At 48.0% G+C, this 20,323-nt stretch overlaps 1 protein-coding gene across 1 annotated transcript in view; it reads left to right on the top strand.

Annotated features, from left to right (window-relative positions):
- Positions 1 to 1,225: 1,225 nt before the first annotated feature.
- Positions 1,226 to 20,323, top strand: part of VAPB (VAMP associated protein B and C) — a 50,857-nt gene continuing 31,759 nt past the window's right edge. Inside the window, exon 1 of the mRNA XM_073607575.1 lies at positions 1,226 to 1,422. Within this exon, the coding sequence (XP_073463676.1) occupies positions 1,365 to 1,422 (58 nt within the window). The 5' untranslated portion in view covers positions 1,226 to 1,364. The remainder of the gene's footprint in view (positions 1,423 to 20,323) is intronic.

Raw genomic sequence — 20,323 nt, 5'->3', positions numbered from 1 at the left:
ACCCCCTTTCCTGACCGGCCGGGCTGCGTGCTCGGATCGGGGTCTGGTATGGATCTTGGGGGGACCCCACGCCGTTTTTTCTGCGTAGGGGGTTCCCCTTAAAATTCATACCAGACCCAATGGCCTGGTATGCCCTTCGAGGGGAACCCATGCCGGTTTTTTATTTCAAATTTGGCGTGGAGTTCCCCTTCAAGTTTCATACCAAACAGTGCCGGGCACTGGCGAGGATCCAAGTCCTCGCACAGTGCACTGCGGTTATGTGCGGATAGCTGCGCTAAATCGCTCCTGGACGCAATCAATTCTATTTTTTCTATCCACACAGAACCGCATGTAACTAAATCGCAGGTAAACGCAGTGTGTGAATGGGGCCATAAGAAAGCATTGTGTGCTTTTAGCTGTGGTAGAAAACTAGAAAATCCGCAGCTAAAAGCACCATTCTATCCGTCCGTCTGAAAGGGGCCTTAGGCCATGTTAGTTTTCACACACGCCGGGTCTTGGTATTTTCAAACTATTAGGCCATGTTAGTTTTCACACACGCCGGGTCTTGGTCTATTGAAACTAATAGGCCATTTTAGTTTTCACACACACCGGGTCTTGGTCCGTTGAAACTATAGGGGCCATTTTAGTTTTCACACACGCCGGTTCTTGGTCTATTGAAACTATTGGGACATGTTCATTTTCACACACAGTGACTCTTGGCCTACTGAAAGGAATATGGCACAGTCACTTTTGCACCACTCAAACCAAACATGGCCTATTGGTTTCAATGAAGCAGGAAGCTGCGGATGTGTATGAGGTCCTGGAAGGCACTAATGAGGTAACCCTCTCAGAGTGAGGACCTTATTTACGTCCCCAGACCAGGAAGTGGGCAAATATAAACAACATAGTCTTTTATTTTATCATGGTCTGTGTGATAATTTGATGTCAGCATGCAGGAATACATATATGAGTTATTTTATGAGGGAAAGGTCTTCTTTTATTAATACTGAGGTGATGTCAGGGCCCAGGCAGGACACAATCATGGAGGAAGCAGCCCTTAGACCCCACTGTGCCTGTCACAGAAACCCACACATGTATACAGGGAACCATGTCAGGCAGGGACAGTTCCCAGGCCACGTCCAGCCCCTGTCAGCCATGCACAGAGCTCGCCCTGCCTGTCCCCTGCAGTCACCCTCCCCCTCCTTCTCCTTCTTCTTCTCCTCCTCCCGCACAATACGCATGCGCGCCCGGGCGCAGCCTCCTCCGGGCCTTGCAGTACGTGACGTCAGCAGCCTCCGCCCTCCGCCGCTTTGCTGCATCACCAGCTGAGTGCCCAGGCCCCGAGCACCCCCAGCACTGCATGCACTGCCCGCACCGGAGGAGACATGGCCAAATCCGAGCAGGTCCTCGTCCTGGAGCCCCAGCATGAACTCAAATTCAAAGGTAGGGACCCCCGCGGGTGGGGGCAGGGGGGAGCATTGCACAATATCCACAGATCGGACTGTGTGTGCCGGATGTGATCTGACCCTGCTGTACGGAGGGGGCTGTGTGTGATCAGAGCACTGTGCACACAGCATGATACCATTACATCACACTACACCACTGGGGGAGGGCCATACAATCCTCTCCAGTCCTGGTGTGTGTCCCCATCACACATTGTACACAGATCAGAGGTGTGTGTGTGTGTCCCCCATCACACATTGTACACAGATCAGAGGTGTGTGTGTGTGTCCCATCACACATTGTACACAGATCAGAGGTGTGTGTGTGTGTCCCATCACACATTGTACACAGATCAGAGGTGTGTGTGTCCCCCATCACACATTGTACACAGATCAGAGGTGTGTGTGTGTGTCCCCCATCACACATTGTACACAGATCAGAGGTGTGTCCCCATCACACATTGTACACAGATCAGAGGTGTGTGTGTGTCCCCATCACACATTGTACACAGATCAGAGGTGTGTGTGTGTCCCCATCACACATTGTACACAGATCAGAGGTGTGTGTGTGTCCCCATCACACATTGTACACAGATCAGAGGTGTGTGTGTCCCCATCACACATTGTACACAGATCAGAGGTGTGTGTGTCCCCCATCACACATTGTACACAGATCAGAGGTGTGTGTGTCCCCATCACACGTTGTACACAGATCAGAGGTGTGTGTGTCCCCCATCACACATTGTACACAGATCAGAGGTGTGTGTGTCCCCATCACACATTGTACACAGATCAGAGGTGTGTGTGTCCCCATCACACATTGTACACCGATCAGAGGTGTGTGTGTCCCCATCACACATTGTACACCGATCAGAGGTGTGTGTGTCCCCATCACACATTGTACACAGATCAGAGGTGTGTGTGTCCCCCATCACACATTGTACACAGATCAGAGGTGTGTGTGTCCCCATCACACGTTGTACACAGATCAGAGGTGTGTGTGTCCCCATCACACATTGTACACAGATCAGAGGTGTGTGTGTCCCCATCACACATTGTACACCGATCAGAGGTGTGTGTGTCCCCATCACACATTGTACACCGATCAGAGGTGTGTGTGTCCCCCATCACACATTGTACACAGATCAGAGGTGTGTGTGTGTCCCCATCACACATTGTACACAGATCAGAGGTGTGTGTCCCCCTCACACATTGTACACAGATCAGAGGTGTGTGTGTGTCCCCCTCACACATTGTACACAGATCAGAGGTGTGTGTGTGTCCCCATCACACATTGTACACAGATCAGAGGTGTGTGTGTGTCCCCATCACACATTGTACACAGATCAGAGGTGTGTGTGTGTCCCCATCACACATTGTACACAGATCAGAGGTGTGTGTGTGTCCCCATCACACATTGTACACAGATCAGAGGTGTGTGTGTGTCCCCATCACACATTGTACACAGATCAGAGGTGTGTGTGTGTCCCCATCACACATTGTACACAGATCAGAGGTGTGTGTGTGTCCCCATCACACATTGTACACAGATCAGAGGTGTGTGTGTGTCCCCATCACACATTGTACACAGATCAGAGGTGTGTGTGTGTCCCCATCACACATTGTACACAGATCAGAGGTGTGTGTGTGTCCCCATCACACATTGTACACAGATCAGAGGTGTGTGTGTGTCCCCATCACACATTGTACACAGATCAGAGGTGTGTGTGTGTCCCCATCACACATTGTACACAGATCAGAGGTGTGTGTGTGTCCCCATCACACATTGTACACAGATCAGAGGTGTGTGTGTGTCCCCATCACACATTGTACACAGATCAGAGGTGTGTGTGTGTCCCCATCACACATTGTACACAGATCAGAGGTGTGTGTGTGTCCCCATCACACATTGTACACAGATCAGAGGTGTGTGTGTGTGTGTGTGTCCCCATCACACATTGTACACAGATCAGAGGTGTGTGTGTGTCCCCATCACACATTGTACACAGATCAGAGGTGTGTGTGTGTCCCCATCACACATTGTACACAGATCAGAGGTGTGTGTGTGTCCCCATCACACATTGTACACAGATCAGAGGTGTGTGTCCATCACACACTGTACACAGATCAGAGGTGTGTGTGTGTGTGTCCCCATCACACATTGTACACAGATCAGAGGTGTGTGTGTCCCCATTGTACACAGATCAGAGGTGTGTGTGTGTGTGTGTGTCCCCATCACACATTGTACACAGATCAGAGGTGTGTGTGTGTGTGTCCCCATCACACATTGTACACAGATCAGAGGTGTGTGTGTGTGTGTCCCCATCACACATTGTACACAGATCAGAGGTGTGTGTGTGTGTGTCCCCATCACACATTGTACACAGATCAGAGGTGTGTGTGTGTGTGTCCCCATCACACATTGTACACAGATCAGAGGTGTGTGTGTGTGTGTCCCCATCACACATTGTACACAGATCAGAGGTGTGTGTGTGTGTGTCCCCATCACACATTGTACACAGATCAGAGGTGTGTGTGTGTGTCCCCATCACACATTGTACACAGATCAGAGGTGTGTGTGTGTGTGTCCCCATCACACATTGTACACAGATCAGAGGTGTGTGTGTCCCCATCACACATTGTACACAGATCAGAGGTGTGTGTGTGTGTGTGTGTGTCCCCATCACACATTGTACACAGATCAGAGGTGTGTGTGTGTGTGTGTGTGTGTGTGTGTGTCCCCATCACACATTGTACTCAGATCAGAGGTGTGTGTGTGTGTCCCCATCACACATTGTACACAGATCAGAGGTGTGTGTGTGTGTGTCCATCACACATTGTACACAGATCAGAGGTGTGTGTGTCCCCATTGTACACAGATCAGAGGTGTGTGTGTGTGTGTCCCCATCACACATTGTACACAGATCAGAGGTGTGTGTGTGTGTCCCCATCACACATTGTACACAGATCAGAGGGGTGTGTGTGTGTCCCCATCACACATTGTACACAGATCAGAGGTGTGTGTGTCCCCATTGTACACAGATCAGAGGTGTGTGTGTGTGTGTGTGTCCCCATCACACATTGTACACAGATCAGAGGTGTGTGTGTGTGTGTCCCCATCACACATTGTACACAGATCAGAGGTGTGTGTGTGTGTCCATTGTACGCAGATCAGAGGTGTGTGTGTGTGTGTGTCCCATCACACATTGTACGCAGATCAGAGGTGTGTGTGTGTGTGTGTCCCATCACACATTGTACGCAGATCAGAGGTGTGTGTGTGTGTGTCCCATCACACATTGTACGCAGATCAGAGGTGTGTGTGTCCCCATCACACATTGTACACAGATCAGAGGTGTGTGTGTCCCCCATCACACATTGTACGCAGATCAAAGGTGTGTGTGTCCCCCATCACACATTGTACACAGATCAGAGGTGTGTGTGTGTGTGTGTGTGTCCCCATCACACATTGTACACAGATCAGAGGTGTGTGTGTGTGTCCCCCATCACACATTGTACACAGATCAGTGGTGTGTGTGTGTGTGTCCCCATCACACATTGTACACAGATCAGAGGTGTGTGTGTGTGTGTCCCATCACACATTGTACACAGATCAGAGGTGTGTGTGTGTGTCCCCATCACACATTGTACACAGATCAGAGGTGTGTGTGTGTGTGTGTGTGTGTGTGTGTGTGTGTGTGTGTGTGTGTCCCATCACACATTGTACACAGATCAGAGGTGTGTGTGTGTGTGTCCATTGTACACAGATCAGAGGTGTGTGTGTGTCCATTGTACACAGATCAGAGGTGTGTGTGTGTCCCCCATCACACATTGTACACAGATCAGAGGTGTGTGTGTGTCCATTGTACACAGATCAGAGGTGTGTGTGTGTGTCCCATCACACATTGTACACAGATCAGAGGTGTGTGTGTGTCCCCCATCACACATTGTACACAGATCAGAGGTGTGTGTGTGTGTCCCATCACACATTGTACACAGATCAGAGGTGTGTGTGTGTCCCCCATCACACATTGTACACAGATCAGAGGTGTGTGTGTGTCCCCATCACACATTGTACACAGATCAGAGGTGTGTGTGTGTCCCCATCACACATTGTACACAGATCAGAGGTGTGTGTCCCCCATCACACATTGTAGACAGATCAGAGGTGTGTGTGTGTGTCCATCACACATTGTACACAGATCAGAGGTGTGTGTCCCATCACACATTGTACACAGATCAGGGGTGTGTGCACAACATTGTGTTCACATGACACCATATATAAGATAACTACAACATTGTACTCACATGATCTCTTATTTAATTTGATCTGTTATATAATTTGACTACAACTCTAGGATATGACAGACATTGGATCAGATCTCATATACAGTACGGTTCCCCACTTTGTATATATCTCATGCTGTAATTTTATAGTACTCTGCTATGGTATGGGATTCTCTATTGGGAACCTCGTATAACCCCGAATCAAAGTTGATTCACCCAGAACTGAAAGGCGTGAGGCTGTGAGGTCCCAGTACAGGTACCAGGAGCCATGCACCAAGGTGGGTCCCTTCCAGCTTCCCTGAATGACTTGCCAGTCACTGTACCGGTACCAGGATAAATGCATCAAGTTGGGACCCTTCCAGCTTCCCTGGCTTACTGGCCGGCCACCGTACCGGTACCAGGAGCCATGCACCAGGCCGTGTCCCTTCTAGCTTCCTTGGCTGATTGGCTGGCCACCGCACCAAGCTGGGTCTCTTCCAGCTTCCCTGAATGACTGGCTGGCCACCATATCGGTACCAGGAGCCATGCATAAAGCTTCCCTGAGTGGCTGGCCACCATATCGGTACCAGGAGCCATGCACAAAGCTTCCCTGAGTGGCTGGCCACCATATCGGTACCAGGAGCCATGCACAAAGCTTCCCTGAGTGGCTGGCCACCATATCGGTACCAGGAGCCATGCACAAAGCTTCCCTGAGTGGCTGGCCACCATATCGGTACCAGGAGCCATGCACAAAGCTTCCCTGAGTGGCTGGCCACCATATCGGTACCAGGAGCCATGCACAAAGCTTCCCTGAGTGGCTGGCCACCATATCGGTACCAGGAGCCATGCACAAAGCTTCCCTGAGTGGCTGGCCACCATATCGGTACCAGGAGCCATGCACAAAGCTTCCCTGAGTGGCTGGCCACCATATCGGTACCAGGAGTCATGCACAAAGCTTCCCTGAGTGGCTGGCCACCATATCGGTACCAGGAGTCATGCGCCAAGCTGGGCCTGTTCCAACTTCCCTGGCTGACTGGCTGACCACCATACCAGTACCAGGAGCCATGCAGCAAGCCGGGCCCCTTCCAGCTTCCCTGGCTGACTGGTTAGCTACCATACCGGTACCAGGAACCATGCAGCAAGCCAGGCTTATCCTTCTTCCGTGACTCACCACTGTACTGGTACCAGTAGCCATGCAGCAAGCCGGCCTCTCCTGCTTCCCTGGCTCACCACTGTACCGGTACCAGGAGCCATACAGCAAGCTGGGCCTATCCTGCTTCCCTGGCTCGCCACTGTACCGGTACCAGAAGCCATGCAGCAAGCCGGGCCTATCCTGCTTTCCTGACTTTCCACTGTACCGGTACCAGAAGCTTTACAGCAAGCTGGGCCCATCCTGCTTCCCTGGCTCGCCACTGTACTGGTACCAGGAGCCATGCAACAAGCTGGGCCTATCCTGCTTCCCTGACTCGCCACTGTACTGGTACCAGGAGCCATGCAACAAGCTGGGCCTATCCTGCTTCCCTGGCTCGCCACTGTACCGGTACCAGGAGCTATGCAACAAGCTGGGCCTATCCTGCTTCCCTGGCTCACCACGTTACTGGTACCAGGAGCCATACAGCAAGCCGGGCCTATCCTGCTTTCCTGACTTGCCACTGTACTGGTACCAGGAGCCATGCAACAAGCCGGCCTATCCTGCTTCCCTGGCTCACCACTGTACTGGTACCAGAAGCCATGCAGCAAGCCAGGCTTATCCTTCTTCCGTGACTCGCCACTGTACTGGTACCAGAAGCCATGCAGCAAGCTGGGCCCATCCTGCTTCCCTGGCTCGCCACTGTACTGGTACCAGGAGCCATACAGCAAGCCAGGCTTCTTCCAGCTTCCCCCGTCACCCTTTCATCACCCTGCCCCCCCTGAAATGAGGGTATTTTGGGAGCAGGACTTTACCCCATAGGCTTTGTAAGGGCTAATAAAAGCTGTGATTCATAGCTCTAATATTGGAACATCCAGGCTCTATATTTAGTGGAATTCTTTGGCCTCTCGTGCACTCTGATTATTGTGTCTTCGAGGTGAATGAAAATGGTGATTGTACAGATAGGGCTGCGATTGCTGCGTGCGGGGGAGACGCAGGGAAAGGCTCCCGTACAGGAATATCTCGGGGGGGTTCGGAATACAATTAGGAAATGATATCCCCTGAATACAAATGTTGGTAGGCGCTGATGTACGGAGCCAGGAAATATTCCCGTAAAGCCCGAAATGGCGATAAAGCGCCGGGTTGGGAGATAAACCCGCGCCTCTCATGAATTATTACTGGCATAATCTGATTTTCTCCTAACTGATGTGGAGGAGTTAACCCCGCGTGACCCCAGAAAATGGCGCTAAGAGGAAACCTAAAAAGTATAAGGAATTAAAGGGAACCTGTCATAAGAAGATGGGATCTGAGCCCTAATCATAGACCTGGAAGTAGAAATTCCCGATCTCTGGGCTTGTTCTGCTTCAGCTCAACCGCAGCAGTGAAAAAAAAAAAAATCTTTTGATGTACCATGTGGCAGAGTTGTGTAAATTCCAGGACTGGATAGACAGGAATACACAAGCTTTGGCAAGTAAAATGGCCGCCACCTCTGCATTCCATTGGTGGATTTAGCTGTTTGGAGTTGAGCTTTAAACATACTTTGGTCTCCGGTACCTAGGGAATGGGGGAGTGAGCCGACCTCCTCGCTTCCGCCGCGATCCCATCAGGACTAAGCGGCCTGAAAATGCTGATCATTAAATATTTATACCACTCCATCGCTGTACATAGTACAGGCATCCGGTGATGGAGGAAAGGTCACCATTGCCCCGGTCGGAATGATCTGATGATATATAGAGCGGGGTGGTGACTTATCGCTTACACTCTATAGATCAGATTGATGTGTCATCGTGATGAGCCTACCAATGAAAACGGGGGATATCAGACCGCTGGCAATGCTTTTATCACCTATCTGCAATCTGATTGGATGGGTTGCACGTTGTTGTCGCTCTTTGTGCTGCATTATGTATCTGTGATGTACCCACAGCGGTTTGCTGAACCGGGCAATCGAAAGCGTTGTCAGTGGGGTCACTTTATCATTCTGTAGCTGGAATTATGTTCTAACTAATGGAAATCAAAAACAGTGAATACATTTGTGTATAGATCATTAACCCCTAGCAACCGAGATTTTACCCTTAGTAACGCAAGCAATAACCCCTAGCATCCAAGATATTGCCCTTAGTAAATCATACAGTAGCAATCAGGATATTTTCCTTAGTAGGTAAAGCAGTAACTCTTAGCTACCAAGATATTACCCTTTAGCAGCCCAAGCAGTAACCCCCTGGAAACCAAGATATCACCCTTAGCAACCCAAGCAGTAACCCTAGAAAACCAAGATATCGCCTTTAGCAACCCAAGCAAGTTACCCCTTAGAAACCAAGATATTACCCTTAGCAACCCAAGCAGTAACCCCCTAGATACTAAGATATTACCATTAGTAACCCCCTAGATACCAAGATATTGCCCTTAACAACCCAAGCAGTAACCCCCTAGATACCAAGATATTGCCCGCAGTAACCCCCTAGATACCAAGATATTGCCCGCAGTAACCCCCTAGATACCAAGATATTGCCCTTAGCAACCCAAGCAGTATTTCCCATAGCTACCAAGATATTGCCCTTGGCACCCAAGCAGTAACCTCCTAGCAACCCACGCAGTATCCACCTAGAAACCAAGATATCACCCTTGGAAACCCAAGCAGTAATGCCCAGCAAGGAAGTATTTTCCTTTGTAAACAAAACAGTAACGCTAATCCCAGGCAACAATATATTTTCCTTAGTAACCAATGCAATAACCCCTAGCAACCAAGATTTTACCCTTGAAACCAAACTGAAGCGCCTCGCAACCAAGATATTTCCCTTAGTAAACAAAGCTGTAACAGTAATCCCTAGCAACCAAGATACTACATTAGCAACCCTAGCAAACCATATATTACCTTTTATTAACTAAAGCAGTTACTCCCAGCAACAAATATATTTTCCAATGCAGTAACCTCTAACAACCAAAAGATTGCACTTAGGAACTGAACAGTAACTCCTAGCAACCAAGATATTACCCTTGAAACCAAAACTGAAGCGCCTAGCAACCAAGAATATTTCCTTTTAGTGAACAAAGCTCTAACCCCTAGCAACAAGATATTTCCATAAGTAACCAATATAGTAATCCATGGCAACCAAGATATTACCCTTGAAACCAACACTGGAGTGCCTAGCAACAAGAAATTTCCCTTAGTAAACAAAGCTGTAACAGTAACCCCTAGCAACAAGATACATCCCTTAGTAACCAATGCAGTAACCCTTCAGCAGCCCAAGAAATAACCCCTAACAACCAAGATTTTCATTTAGCGACCAAAACAGTAAGGCCCCTTTCACACTTATGCGACCTGAAAGCTGCAGTTTTTTTGCTGCGACTTTGACACAATTGTACTGCAAATTTGACACGACTTGAAGCAATGCCTGTGTAATGTTGAGGTCTAGGGACCTCAAGTCGCCTCAAAGTCGGACCAAAGTAGTACAGGGACTACTTTGAAGTCGCTCAAATACGAATGGTACTCTTTGCAGTCCCAAGTCGCAGGACAAGTCGCACAAGCGTGAAAGGGGCCTAACCCCTACCAACCAGATGGTATTTTTCAACTTCTAATTGTGGTCTGTTTCAGCAATGTGTTTTCTGATTGGCCACTTTATTCTATGTGACATGACAAAGTCGTGAGTGAAATGCAGATCTAAAAACATCCTTTACTGTAATGATGTAAAAATCTTTTAAGGGTTTGTAGACTAAAACACGTGTATGTTGTGTAGGGGCAGTGCTGTGCGTTGTTACATCGCAACTCGCGGTTTACATAGTTTGAAGTGACCCTTCAAGGCCGCAGCACATTGCGGTGTAAACAATGCATACATGCTGCACATCTATGAGGGTGAACAAGGCACATAGAGAACCGTTGTTTTCTGTGTTCCCCTGTACCAGCATGGTGCCATAAAGGTGAATTGGGAGTGACTGTTCCCTGGCATTAAACATCTCAGCTGCTAAATGACTGAGGTAACGATTCCAGGGAAAGCGCACCCTTATGGAATCACTCCTGTAGCTGAGGCAGTGAGATATTGCTCCTATCAATATCGATTGAGAGTCAGCAAGGCCCGAACCAGCGTCAGAGCAACATCTTACTGCATCAAGCTACAGAGGGAGCGTTTCCATGGGCTCTATTATATGCTGTCAATTTTTTATTGATGCTACCATTGAGACTTCTCCTCACGTAACGTGACAAGAAGTGAGTGATGAAGGACCTAACCATTTCTGTTTTACTAAAAGAACGTGTTTTTATCCCTGCTGGAGAGATTTCCTCACACTTCCTGTCTAGACAGGAAGTCAGGGGAAATCTACACTACTGGGACGCAGGCCACAAATAAAGGCTTAATACAGGCCCAAACCTTCCTCTGCCCTGCCCTGGTTATTTTCTGAAGCCCCCCTGAAGTGCTATTATGCAGATTCTGACTTCAGCTAGGAAGTCAGTGGGGTCACTTTTAGAGCTGGGCGATTTTCTCCCCCCAAAAAAACTCGCTTCGCGATTCGAATCGAGTTTTTTTTTTTTTGTTGATGGACACCGCGCCGGTCCTTAGGAGCGAGTTTTTAGGCGAGGCCGCGGCTTCGGCCTAGTCCGCGGCGTCTGGCCTCGCGGACTAGGCCGAAGCCGCGGCCTCGCCTAAATACTCCTACCCACAGCTCCTCAGGACCGGCGCAGTGTCGGCGCCGGTCCTGGTGAAAAAAAAAAAAAAAATCTAAAAAATCGATTTGACCTCTCAACTCGATTCAAGATTCAAATAGTTTTTTTCCCCAACCCTAGTCACTTTATCATTCTTTTAACTGGAAGTATGTTCTAACTAATGGAAATCAGAAACGGTGAATACAATTGTGTACAGATGAGTAACCCCTAGCAACAAAGATATTAACCCTAATAACACAAGCAGTAACTCATACAGTACTAGCAACCAAGATATTTTCCTTAGTATCTAAAGCAGTAACTCTTAGCTATCAAGATATTACCCTTAGCAACCCAGGCACTAACCCCCTAGAAACCAAGATATTACCCTTAGCAACCCAAGCACTAACCCCCTAGAAACCAACTTTACTGAAATTATTATTTTTTTTTGAGTCTGTGTCCCTGTTGGAGAGATCACAGTCCATATGCCCATCGTACAGGTTCCTGGAATGAGCTCTTAAGGTACTGGGTGCTGTAGCGACCGCCAGCTGGATACTGGAACCTGTGCAATATGTAGATATTTGCCAGCACCCCAAGGGTCATCAATTTTGTCCTAATGGTTTTTTTTTCCAAGAAAGATCACATCACAAATGGTTGGACGAAATAAATGATCCTTGGCTTGCTGCTGAATATCTACATACCTGTTGGAGAGATTTCCCCTCAGTTTCTGTCTTGACAGGAAGTGAGGGGAAATCTCCACTACTGGGACGCAGGCCACAAATAAAGGCTTAAAATGGAGTTCCGCCCAAAGAAGGAAGCTCCGCTTATCTGCCCCCCTCCCACCGCTGCGACATTTGGCACTTTTCAGAGGGGGGAGCGGGTACCAGGTTTTGACAGGTACCCGCTCCCACTTCCAACTGAGTTCACCGCGGCTGGGCCATTCACAAAGTGCAGCGCGCTTCACGCATGCGCAGTAGGGAACCAGCTGTTGAGCCGTAAGGCTTCACTGCCAGTTTCCCTTAGTGGAGATAGCGGCAGCACCACCCGAGAGCCCATTGAAAAATCGGCTCGGGTGAGGACACCGCTGGATTCGCGGACAGGTAAGTGCCCTAATATTAAAGGTCAACAGCTACAGTATTTGTAGCTGCTGACTTTTCGTTTTTTTTCTGAAGGAGCTCCTCTTTTTAATACAGGCCCAACCTTTCCTCTGCCCTACTCTGGTTACTTTCTGAAGCCCCCTGGCAGCACTATTTATGCAGATTCTGACTTCAGCTAGGAAGTCGCTGCCTCGGCCCGCCTCCTAACTTCTCTATTGGTCGGTCATGTGATGGACAGCCACGTTGACCAATACTGAAGCTTACTCACTATAGTTTAATGCATTTTTCACTGTACATCATCCAGAATGATCCTTTTCTGTGTTCCTAGATATTTGCCGTCCATTGCTCTACGGAGATCTCTGTCCTACCTGTGCCGGTATTGGTATACAGTCATCTTTGTGTACTTCTCATTGTTTATAGTACAGTATTCTGACGCAACATCAGCCTTTGTACTGAGCAAAGGACTGGCCATGTGTTTTGCAGCGCAGGCCTGTTATCAGAGAAGTGTCCTATGGCCCCGGTTTTATTGGAGATGGTATGTGAGTCAAAGTGCTTCAATGATTGTGCCGCTGACGTCTGGATCGTTCATTGGACGGTATGGCACCTAATGGGCAAGATGTGAATGCGGCAGCTTTGGAATCTGGTTCCATAGACCTGCTTTTTGTATGGCGAGGTGGGACAAACCCAGGATCCCACGCTGCCTTAAAGGGTAACTCCACTTTCATGGGAAAAGATGGCAGATAAAAAATTTAAAAAAAATGATAACTTGTATATAATTGCGACTTAAGTGATATTGTAATTGAATGTCTTTTAAAAATGACCTTTACTTTTCAATCTGCAGCCGCTGTCATTTTCTGTAAAATTCAATATGGCTACCTGGAGGTGTTCTGTACACAGATGGTATACAGAACCCCCCCCCCCCCCCCCCCCCCCTGACAATGCCATTTCCTGCTTTTGTGATTGGCTTACTGGTTTTCCCAGACAAAGAAAGATGCAAGTCAGATTTTGGGCATCCCAAAGGGAAATCGCATAGAAAGGGATGCAGACCCGGCCACTTTCCACATTAGAGCCCTGCAAGTGCAACAGCTGATTGATAATTCTATATTTAGTCCCATCATTAAAGCAGAGTTCCACCCACATTTTCCACTTTTCGCCATCCAGCAGTAAAGAGTGCATTCATTGCAATTTGGCATATCATATATTATTTATTTATTTATTTTTTTAAACACTTACTGCTGTATTTCTTCATAGTATTCCTACTTTCTCCTCCTCGGCCGCACGTGTCATTTATGTCTTCTGAGATATGTGTCAATCCCAGGAGACAACGGGCATCGCCGGTGTTAAGCCGCTACCCATCAGACTATGCAACTGAAGTGACGTTGCATCGCGGCCATCTTGGTACACCCACACTTTTCCGCAGTAAGCCTAGCGTTAGAAGTCAGCAAGTGTCGTCCCGTCCCCCCCCCCCCCCAGGGATCCAGCGGTGTTCTCACCCGAACCGATTTTTCAGTCGGCTCTCAGGTGCTGCCGCTGCTATCTCAGGGAAAGCGGTAGTGAAGTCTTGCAAATTCACAGTCGGTTCCCTACCGCGCATGCACAAAGCGAGCAGCACTTTGTGAATAGCCCGGCAGCGAGTGAAGGAGGAGGGGGGCCACATTTCCAGTTGAGTTCGCCATGGCAAGCTCAGCCGGAAGTGAGAGCAAGTACCCGCTCCCACCCGAAGCGTGCCAAATGTGGCAGCAGAGGGGGGGGGGGAGGCAAACAAGCAGAGCTTCCCTTTTTGGCTGGAGCTTCGTTTTTAAGCTGCTTATGAATGGGCTGCTAGGTCTGAGCACTTCATCCTAGGAGGAGATCACGTACTTGGAAGCACCAGGAATTTTGTAGCGGGGGGAGGGATTGGCAGGGGGGGAATTGTGAAGGTGAATTGAACTGGATTGGGGGGGGGGGGGGGGGGGTAGTTAGGCTTTAAAGAGACCCTTTCACTTTTGCCCTGAATGGGTTCGCTTATGTGAGGGTCTTCCGAGATAAAAGTTGCAGCTTTTTCCCTTACATTTTGACATGTGTCATATTAAACTCAATAGAAGCCCATGGTGCTTTAATCTGCTGGGAGCTATAGTGGTCTGACTGGGTCCTGAATTCTGTTTTTGGCTAGTAGTATGTTTTGTCTTCCCATCAGTGTACTGATACAGCTGTGACATCACCATACGTTGACCTCATTGTGAGATCATGGCCCCAATACTGACATTTTTTTTTTTCTGAGAGTCTGAAATACTGGGCTGTCTTATTTCAAACTGCAGATGGACTATTGCCCTGAGACATTTTTTCTTGATTGAGTCATAAGGTACCTACAGACAAATTGGCATGGTTTCCCATAAAGCAGAACTTTATCCATAACAACTTGATGACAAATAATGTTCTTTGGCAAGAAACATACTTTCCACATTATTAATTATGCTACCAAAATTAGTGTGTGCTGTAAATTGACTCCAGCATTTTGTCTTCTTGCTTTAGGCCGCCATTTTGCTGAAGCCCAGAGCCCCTGAGCAGCAGTAAATCTTTAGGCTGTAAGCAGATCTGCCTCTAGTGGCTTTGATTTTCAGCACTGTGCAAAAAGGGGCCAGCCTAACATGATGTAGCAGGATGTGATTTTCTGAGTAAAGTTCCACTTTATGTGTATGCCGGCAAGGCGGCTCTCCTGCGCTCGATCCAGCGCTTCCTGGTTGGGGGCGCAGAGGTGTGATTAGTCACAGCCGCAGCCGATTAGCATTTACTGTGGACTTGATGTCCGCTGACACCCGCCAATTATTCGTTACACGGGGAGAATTCCAACAGTCTGCAGATTGCCGTTCTGTCAGCGGGGAAGACATTGATCCTGTGTTCCCGATAAGCTGGAACACAGATCTCTGCCTTTCCCTGGTACAAGCACCTCCTACAGTTTTAGTAAAGCACAGGCTAGGAACACATTTAACCCTTTGCATATTTTTAGCACTGATCACCGTACTGGTGTCACTGGTTCCCAAAAAGTGTCAGTTGGTATCCTAACTGTCCACCGCAATATCGCCGTCTCGCTGCCATTACTAGTAAAAAAAAAAAATCTATAAATATTCCATAAAAATATCCCATAGTTTGTAGACGCTATAACTTTTTTGCGCAAACCAATCAATATACGCTTATTGCAATTTTTTTAGCAAAAATATGTAGTTGGCCTAAAGTGATGAAGAAATTTGATTTACAATTTTTTTTATATATATTGGGTGTGTTTTATAGCAGAAAAAAAAAATATTGGGTTTCTCTTGTCAAAATTTTAGTTTTTTATTCATTTGTTTAGCAAAAAATAAAAACCGCAGAGGTGATCAAATACCACCAAAAGAGAGCTCTATTTGTAGGGAAAAAAATGGACATACTTTATTTTTTTTTTTTTTTTTTTGGGTACAGGGTCGCACGACCGCGCAACTTTCAAAGTAACACAGTGCTGTATCGCAAAAAATGGCCTTGTCATGAAGGGGGGTAAATCTTCCAGAGCTGAAGTGGTTAAAGGAGAACTACAGCCAAACCTAGCAATAAATAAGGCCATATTAGCTGTATACTTGTATGAACAGGAGATTTCTCTTTAGGACCCCACTGGACATTACAGACTGTGTGATCTGTGCCAAAAGGACTTTTTGTACTACCGTATATACTCGAGTATAAGTCGAGTTTTTCAGCACATTTTCTTTGTGCTGAAAGTGCCCCCCTCGGCTTATACTCGAGTCACTGTGCCCATCTGCAGCCTCATGCGCCTGATCTCCCGGTGCTGTGACATGCAGTCTAGTCTGCGGCCGTCCAGTGTAACAAAGCCCCGCCTTCTCCTTGTCCGTGATAGGCGGAACACTGACTCACTGCTGGGAAACTGAATCAGTGTTCCGTCACGGATGACAGCGAGGAGGAGGCGGGGCTTTGTTACACTGGACGGCCGCCGACTAGATTGACTGCATGTCAAAGTGCCGGAGATCAGATACATGAGGCTGCAGATGGCACAGTGCCGGGAGATGGGCAGAGTGAGGCTGCAGATGGCACAGTGCAGGGAGATGGGCAGAGTGAGGCTGCAGATGGCATAGTACAGGTAGATGGGCAGAGTGAGGCATGCAGATGGCACAGTGCAGGGAGATGGGCAGAGTGAGGCATGCAGATGGCACTGTGCAGGGAGATGGACCCAGTGAGGCATGCAGATGGCACAGTGCAGGGAGATGGGCAGAGTGGGGCTGCAGATGGCACAGTGCAGGGAGATGGGCAGAGTGAGGCTGCAGATGGCACAGTGCAGGGAGATGGGCACAGTGGGGCTGCAGATGGGCACAGTGGGGCTGCAGATGGGCACAGTGGGGCTGCAGGTGGCACAGTGAGGCATGCAGGTGGCACAGTGAGGCATGCAGGTGGCACAGTGAGGCATGCAGGTGGCACAGTGAGGCATGCAGGTGGCACAGTGCAGGGAGATGGGCAGAGTGAGGCTGCAGATGGCACAGTGCAGGGAGATGGACCCAGTGAGGCATGCAGATGGCACAGTGCAGGGAGATGGGCAGAGTGAGGCATGCAGATGGTTTAGTGCAGGGAGATGGGCAGAATGAGGCTGTAGATGGCACAGTGCAGGGAGATGGGCAGAGTGAGGCTGCAGATGGCACAGTGCAGGGAGATGGGCAGAGTGAGGCTGCAGATGGCACTGTGCAGGGAGATGGACCCAGTGAGGCATGCAGATGGCACAGTGCAGGGAGATGGGCAGAGTGAGGCATGCAGATGGTTTAGTGCAGGGAGATGGGCAGAATGAGGCTGTAGATGGCACAGTGCAGGGAGATGGGCAGAGTGAGGCTGCAGATGGCACAGTGCAGGGAGATGGGCAGAGTGAGGCATGCAGATGGCACAGTGCAGGGAGATGGGCAGAGTGAGGCATGCAGATGGCACAGTGCAGGGAGATGGGCAGAGTGAGGCTGCAGATGGCACAGTGCATGGAAATGGGCAGAGTGAGGCTGCAGATGGCACAGTGCAGGGAGATGGGCAGAGTGAGGCTGCAGATGGCACAGTGCAGGGAGATGGGCAGAGTGAGGCTGCAGATGGCACAGTGCAGGGAGATGGGCAGAGTGAGGCTGCAGATGGCACAGTGCAGGGAGATGGGCAGAGTGAGGCTGCAGATGGCACAGTGCAGGGAGATGGGCAGAGTGAGGCTGCAGATGGCACAGTGCAGGGAGATGGGCAGAGTGAGGCTGCAGATGGCACAGTGCAGGGAGATGGGCAGAGTGAGGCTGCAGATGGCATAGTACAGGTAGATGGGCAGAGTGAGGCATGCAGATGGCACAGTGCAGGGAGATGGGCAGAGTGAGGCTGTAGATGGCACTGTGCAGGGAGATGGACCCAGTGAGGCATGCAGATGGCACAGTGCAGGGATATGGGCAGAGTGGGGCTGCAGATGGCACAGTGCAGGGAGATGGGCAGAGTGGGGCTGCAGATGGGCAGAGTGGGGCTGCAGATGGGCAGAGTGGGGCTGCAGATGGGCACAGTGAGGCATGCAGGTGGCACAGTGAGGCATGCAGGTGGCACAGTGCAGGGAGATGGGCAGAGTGAGGCTGCAGATGGCACTGTGCAGGGAGATGGACCCGGTGAGGCATGCAGATGGGCATTGTTGACCCTCTTTTCCACTTACAGTAGCTGCTGCATTTCTCACCCTAGGCTTATACTCGAGTCAATACGTTTTCCCAGTTTTTTGTGGTAAAATTAGGTGCCTCGGCTTATATTTGGGTCGGCTTATACTCGAGTATATATTTTTATTACAATTTTAATAATATTGTTATGTATTGTATTTTAAGCGGCAGCTGACATAACTTTGCATGTAACGTAAATACCTAATTTTTGCAATTCTGACAGTTCTATATTTTATGAAAGCTGATATTTTCATAGCGCTGAAAATAGTGGAAGTAGGCCTAGGATTTCACTGTAGTTTGACATTGTGCCAAAAGTATACCCACCCATACTCAACAGCACTAATCCGTATAGCAGCTGGGAAAGTGGTACGCTTCAGTACAGGCACCTTTCTGGATCACATTTCAAATGATGAACAGAATATCAAATAGACAGAACTTTATACAAGTTTTATTTTATGGTTTCCTCTAATCTATACTCTAATATGAAGCGATGTCTGTGGTCTTGCTGCAGTAGATGTAAGCAACAAGCTTTTTAGAAGAAAATGCTGCTTCTTGTTTCCTACAGTGCTTCCATTATGACCCAAATCCTCGGCATTTGGTCATGTGATATCTGCTGAAGAGGTGGATCAATATTCCGATTGACCCTTCTTATCAGCACAGATCACATGACCAAATCTTTTTGTTATGTGAGCAGCATTGTAGGGAGCCTAGAGCAGCCTTTTCTCCAAAAAAGATGAGCATTCTAGAAGTGCTATTGCCGTTTAGTGTCCATCATATTTGTACAGACCCGCTTTACATGCACATGATATGGATCATACAAAGTAGGGATGCACCGATACCATTTTTTTTTTTTTTTTAAGTACTCGCCGATACCAATTACCGATACCTACCGCAACTGTTTTGTTTTTACTTCAGCTGTCAGCAATGGTTCAAAGCATTAAAAAGTTATTTACAAATGAAATAAATAGATTTTTTTTTTAATCTTGCGCTTCTTCAATGTGAAGTGTGTAAATATATGTAAAAAAAAAATATATATATATATATATATATATATATATTATGTGTAAAAATATTCACTAACAAAGCAAACAAAATAGTCTATAAAATAGACGTGAACAAAAAAAAAAAAAAGCAGGAAAATAATGGAGGAGAATAGGGAGGTCAGTAAGGCTGATTATAGTAAATTAAGGGTTTATAAGGGGTTAAACAGAGGAACATTTGTTCATCCCTTTGATATGCAGATGAAGAAACAGAAAGATTCAAAAAGAAACAATGTTTCTTTTTATTTTAGTGTTTCAGGGCTGAGCAATGTTGTTAAATGTTGTTAAGCCGCTGCTTTTTTTTTTTTTTTTGATAGCTCCGATTACCAGATCAATGTGGGAGGTCCTGTAGTGCTCGGCCTTTCTCTAACTTTTCAACACAGAGGAACCCTTGAAATGACTTTCTGGTCTTAGGGAACCCCTGCTTAAAATGACCTTAGCTACAACTCATGATAAATTAATGTCATGGCCATAGGGAAGAATGCTCCTTATAACTATGGTCATTGGGAAGAATTAGCAGATAGCCAAAAAGATCATTGGTGTTAGTGGGAACTTATCTGAGAGGCCAAAACTGCTCATTGCTCAAGGAACCCCTAGCAACCTCTAGAGGAACCCTATGGGTCCATGGAACCCTGGTTGAGAAACCCTGCCTTAGCTTGTTGGGCCCATAAAGCTTCATAAATGATTTTGGATTTAGGTTGGGCCCATGTCACACATGCAGTCTTGCCTCTTGGCAAGTTCTCTTGCTTGCTTATGTTGCTCCTTCACCAGCTTGATGAGTGAGTCATTGCTGTCTGTCTGGCGACTTACACTCCTACAGCGTTTTTGGCTGTAAAGGAGCAATGCTTTGCTGATCCAGCTGGTGAGGGATGCCATATACAAGCAGGCAAATATTTCTCCCTGCACATTTCAGTTAACCTGTCATTTCTGAGTTTTCACGTCTTTAAATGATATAGTCTTTCTCTTACCTGGCTGATTCAATAGCATAGCAGAGATTTCTAGGAGAACGTTTTCTGTACAGCACATGCCTTCAGTCCAGTGTCAGTAAAAAAACAGTAAAACCTTGGATTGCGAGCT

The sequence above is a fragment of the Aquarana catesbeiana genome, linkage group LG12, assembly GCF_042186555.1.
Source record: "Aquarana catesbeiana isolate 2022-GZ linkage group LG12, ASM4218655v1, whole genome shotgun sequence".
Lineage (NCBI taxonomy): Eukaryota > Metazoa > Chordata > Amphibia > Anura > Ranidae > Aquarana > Aquarana catesbeiana.
This window is presented reverse-complemented; position numbering and strand designations above follow the sequence as displayed.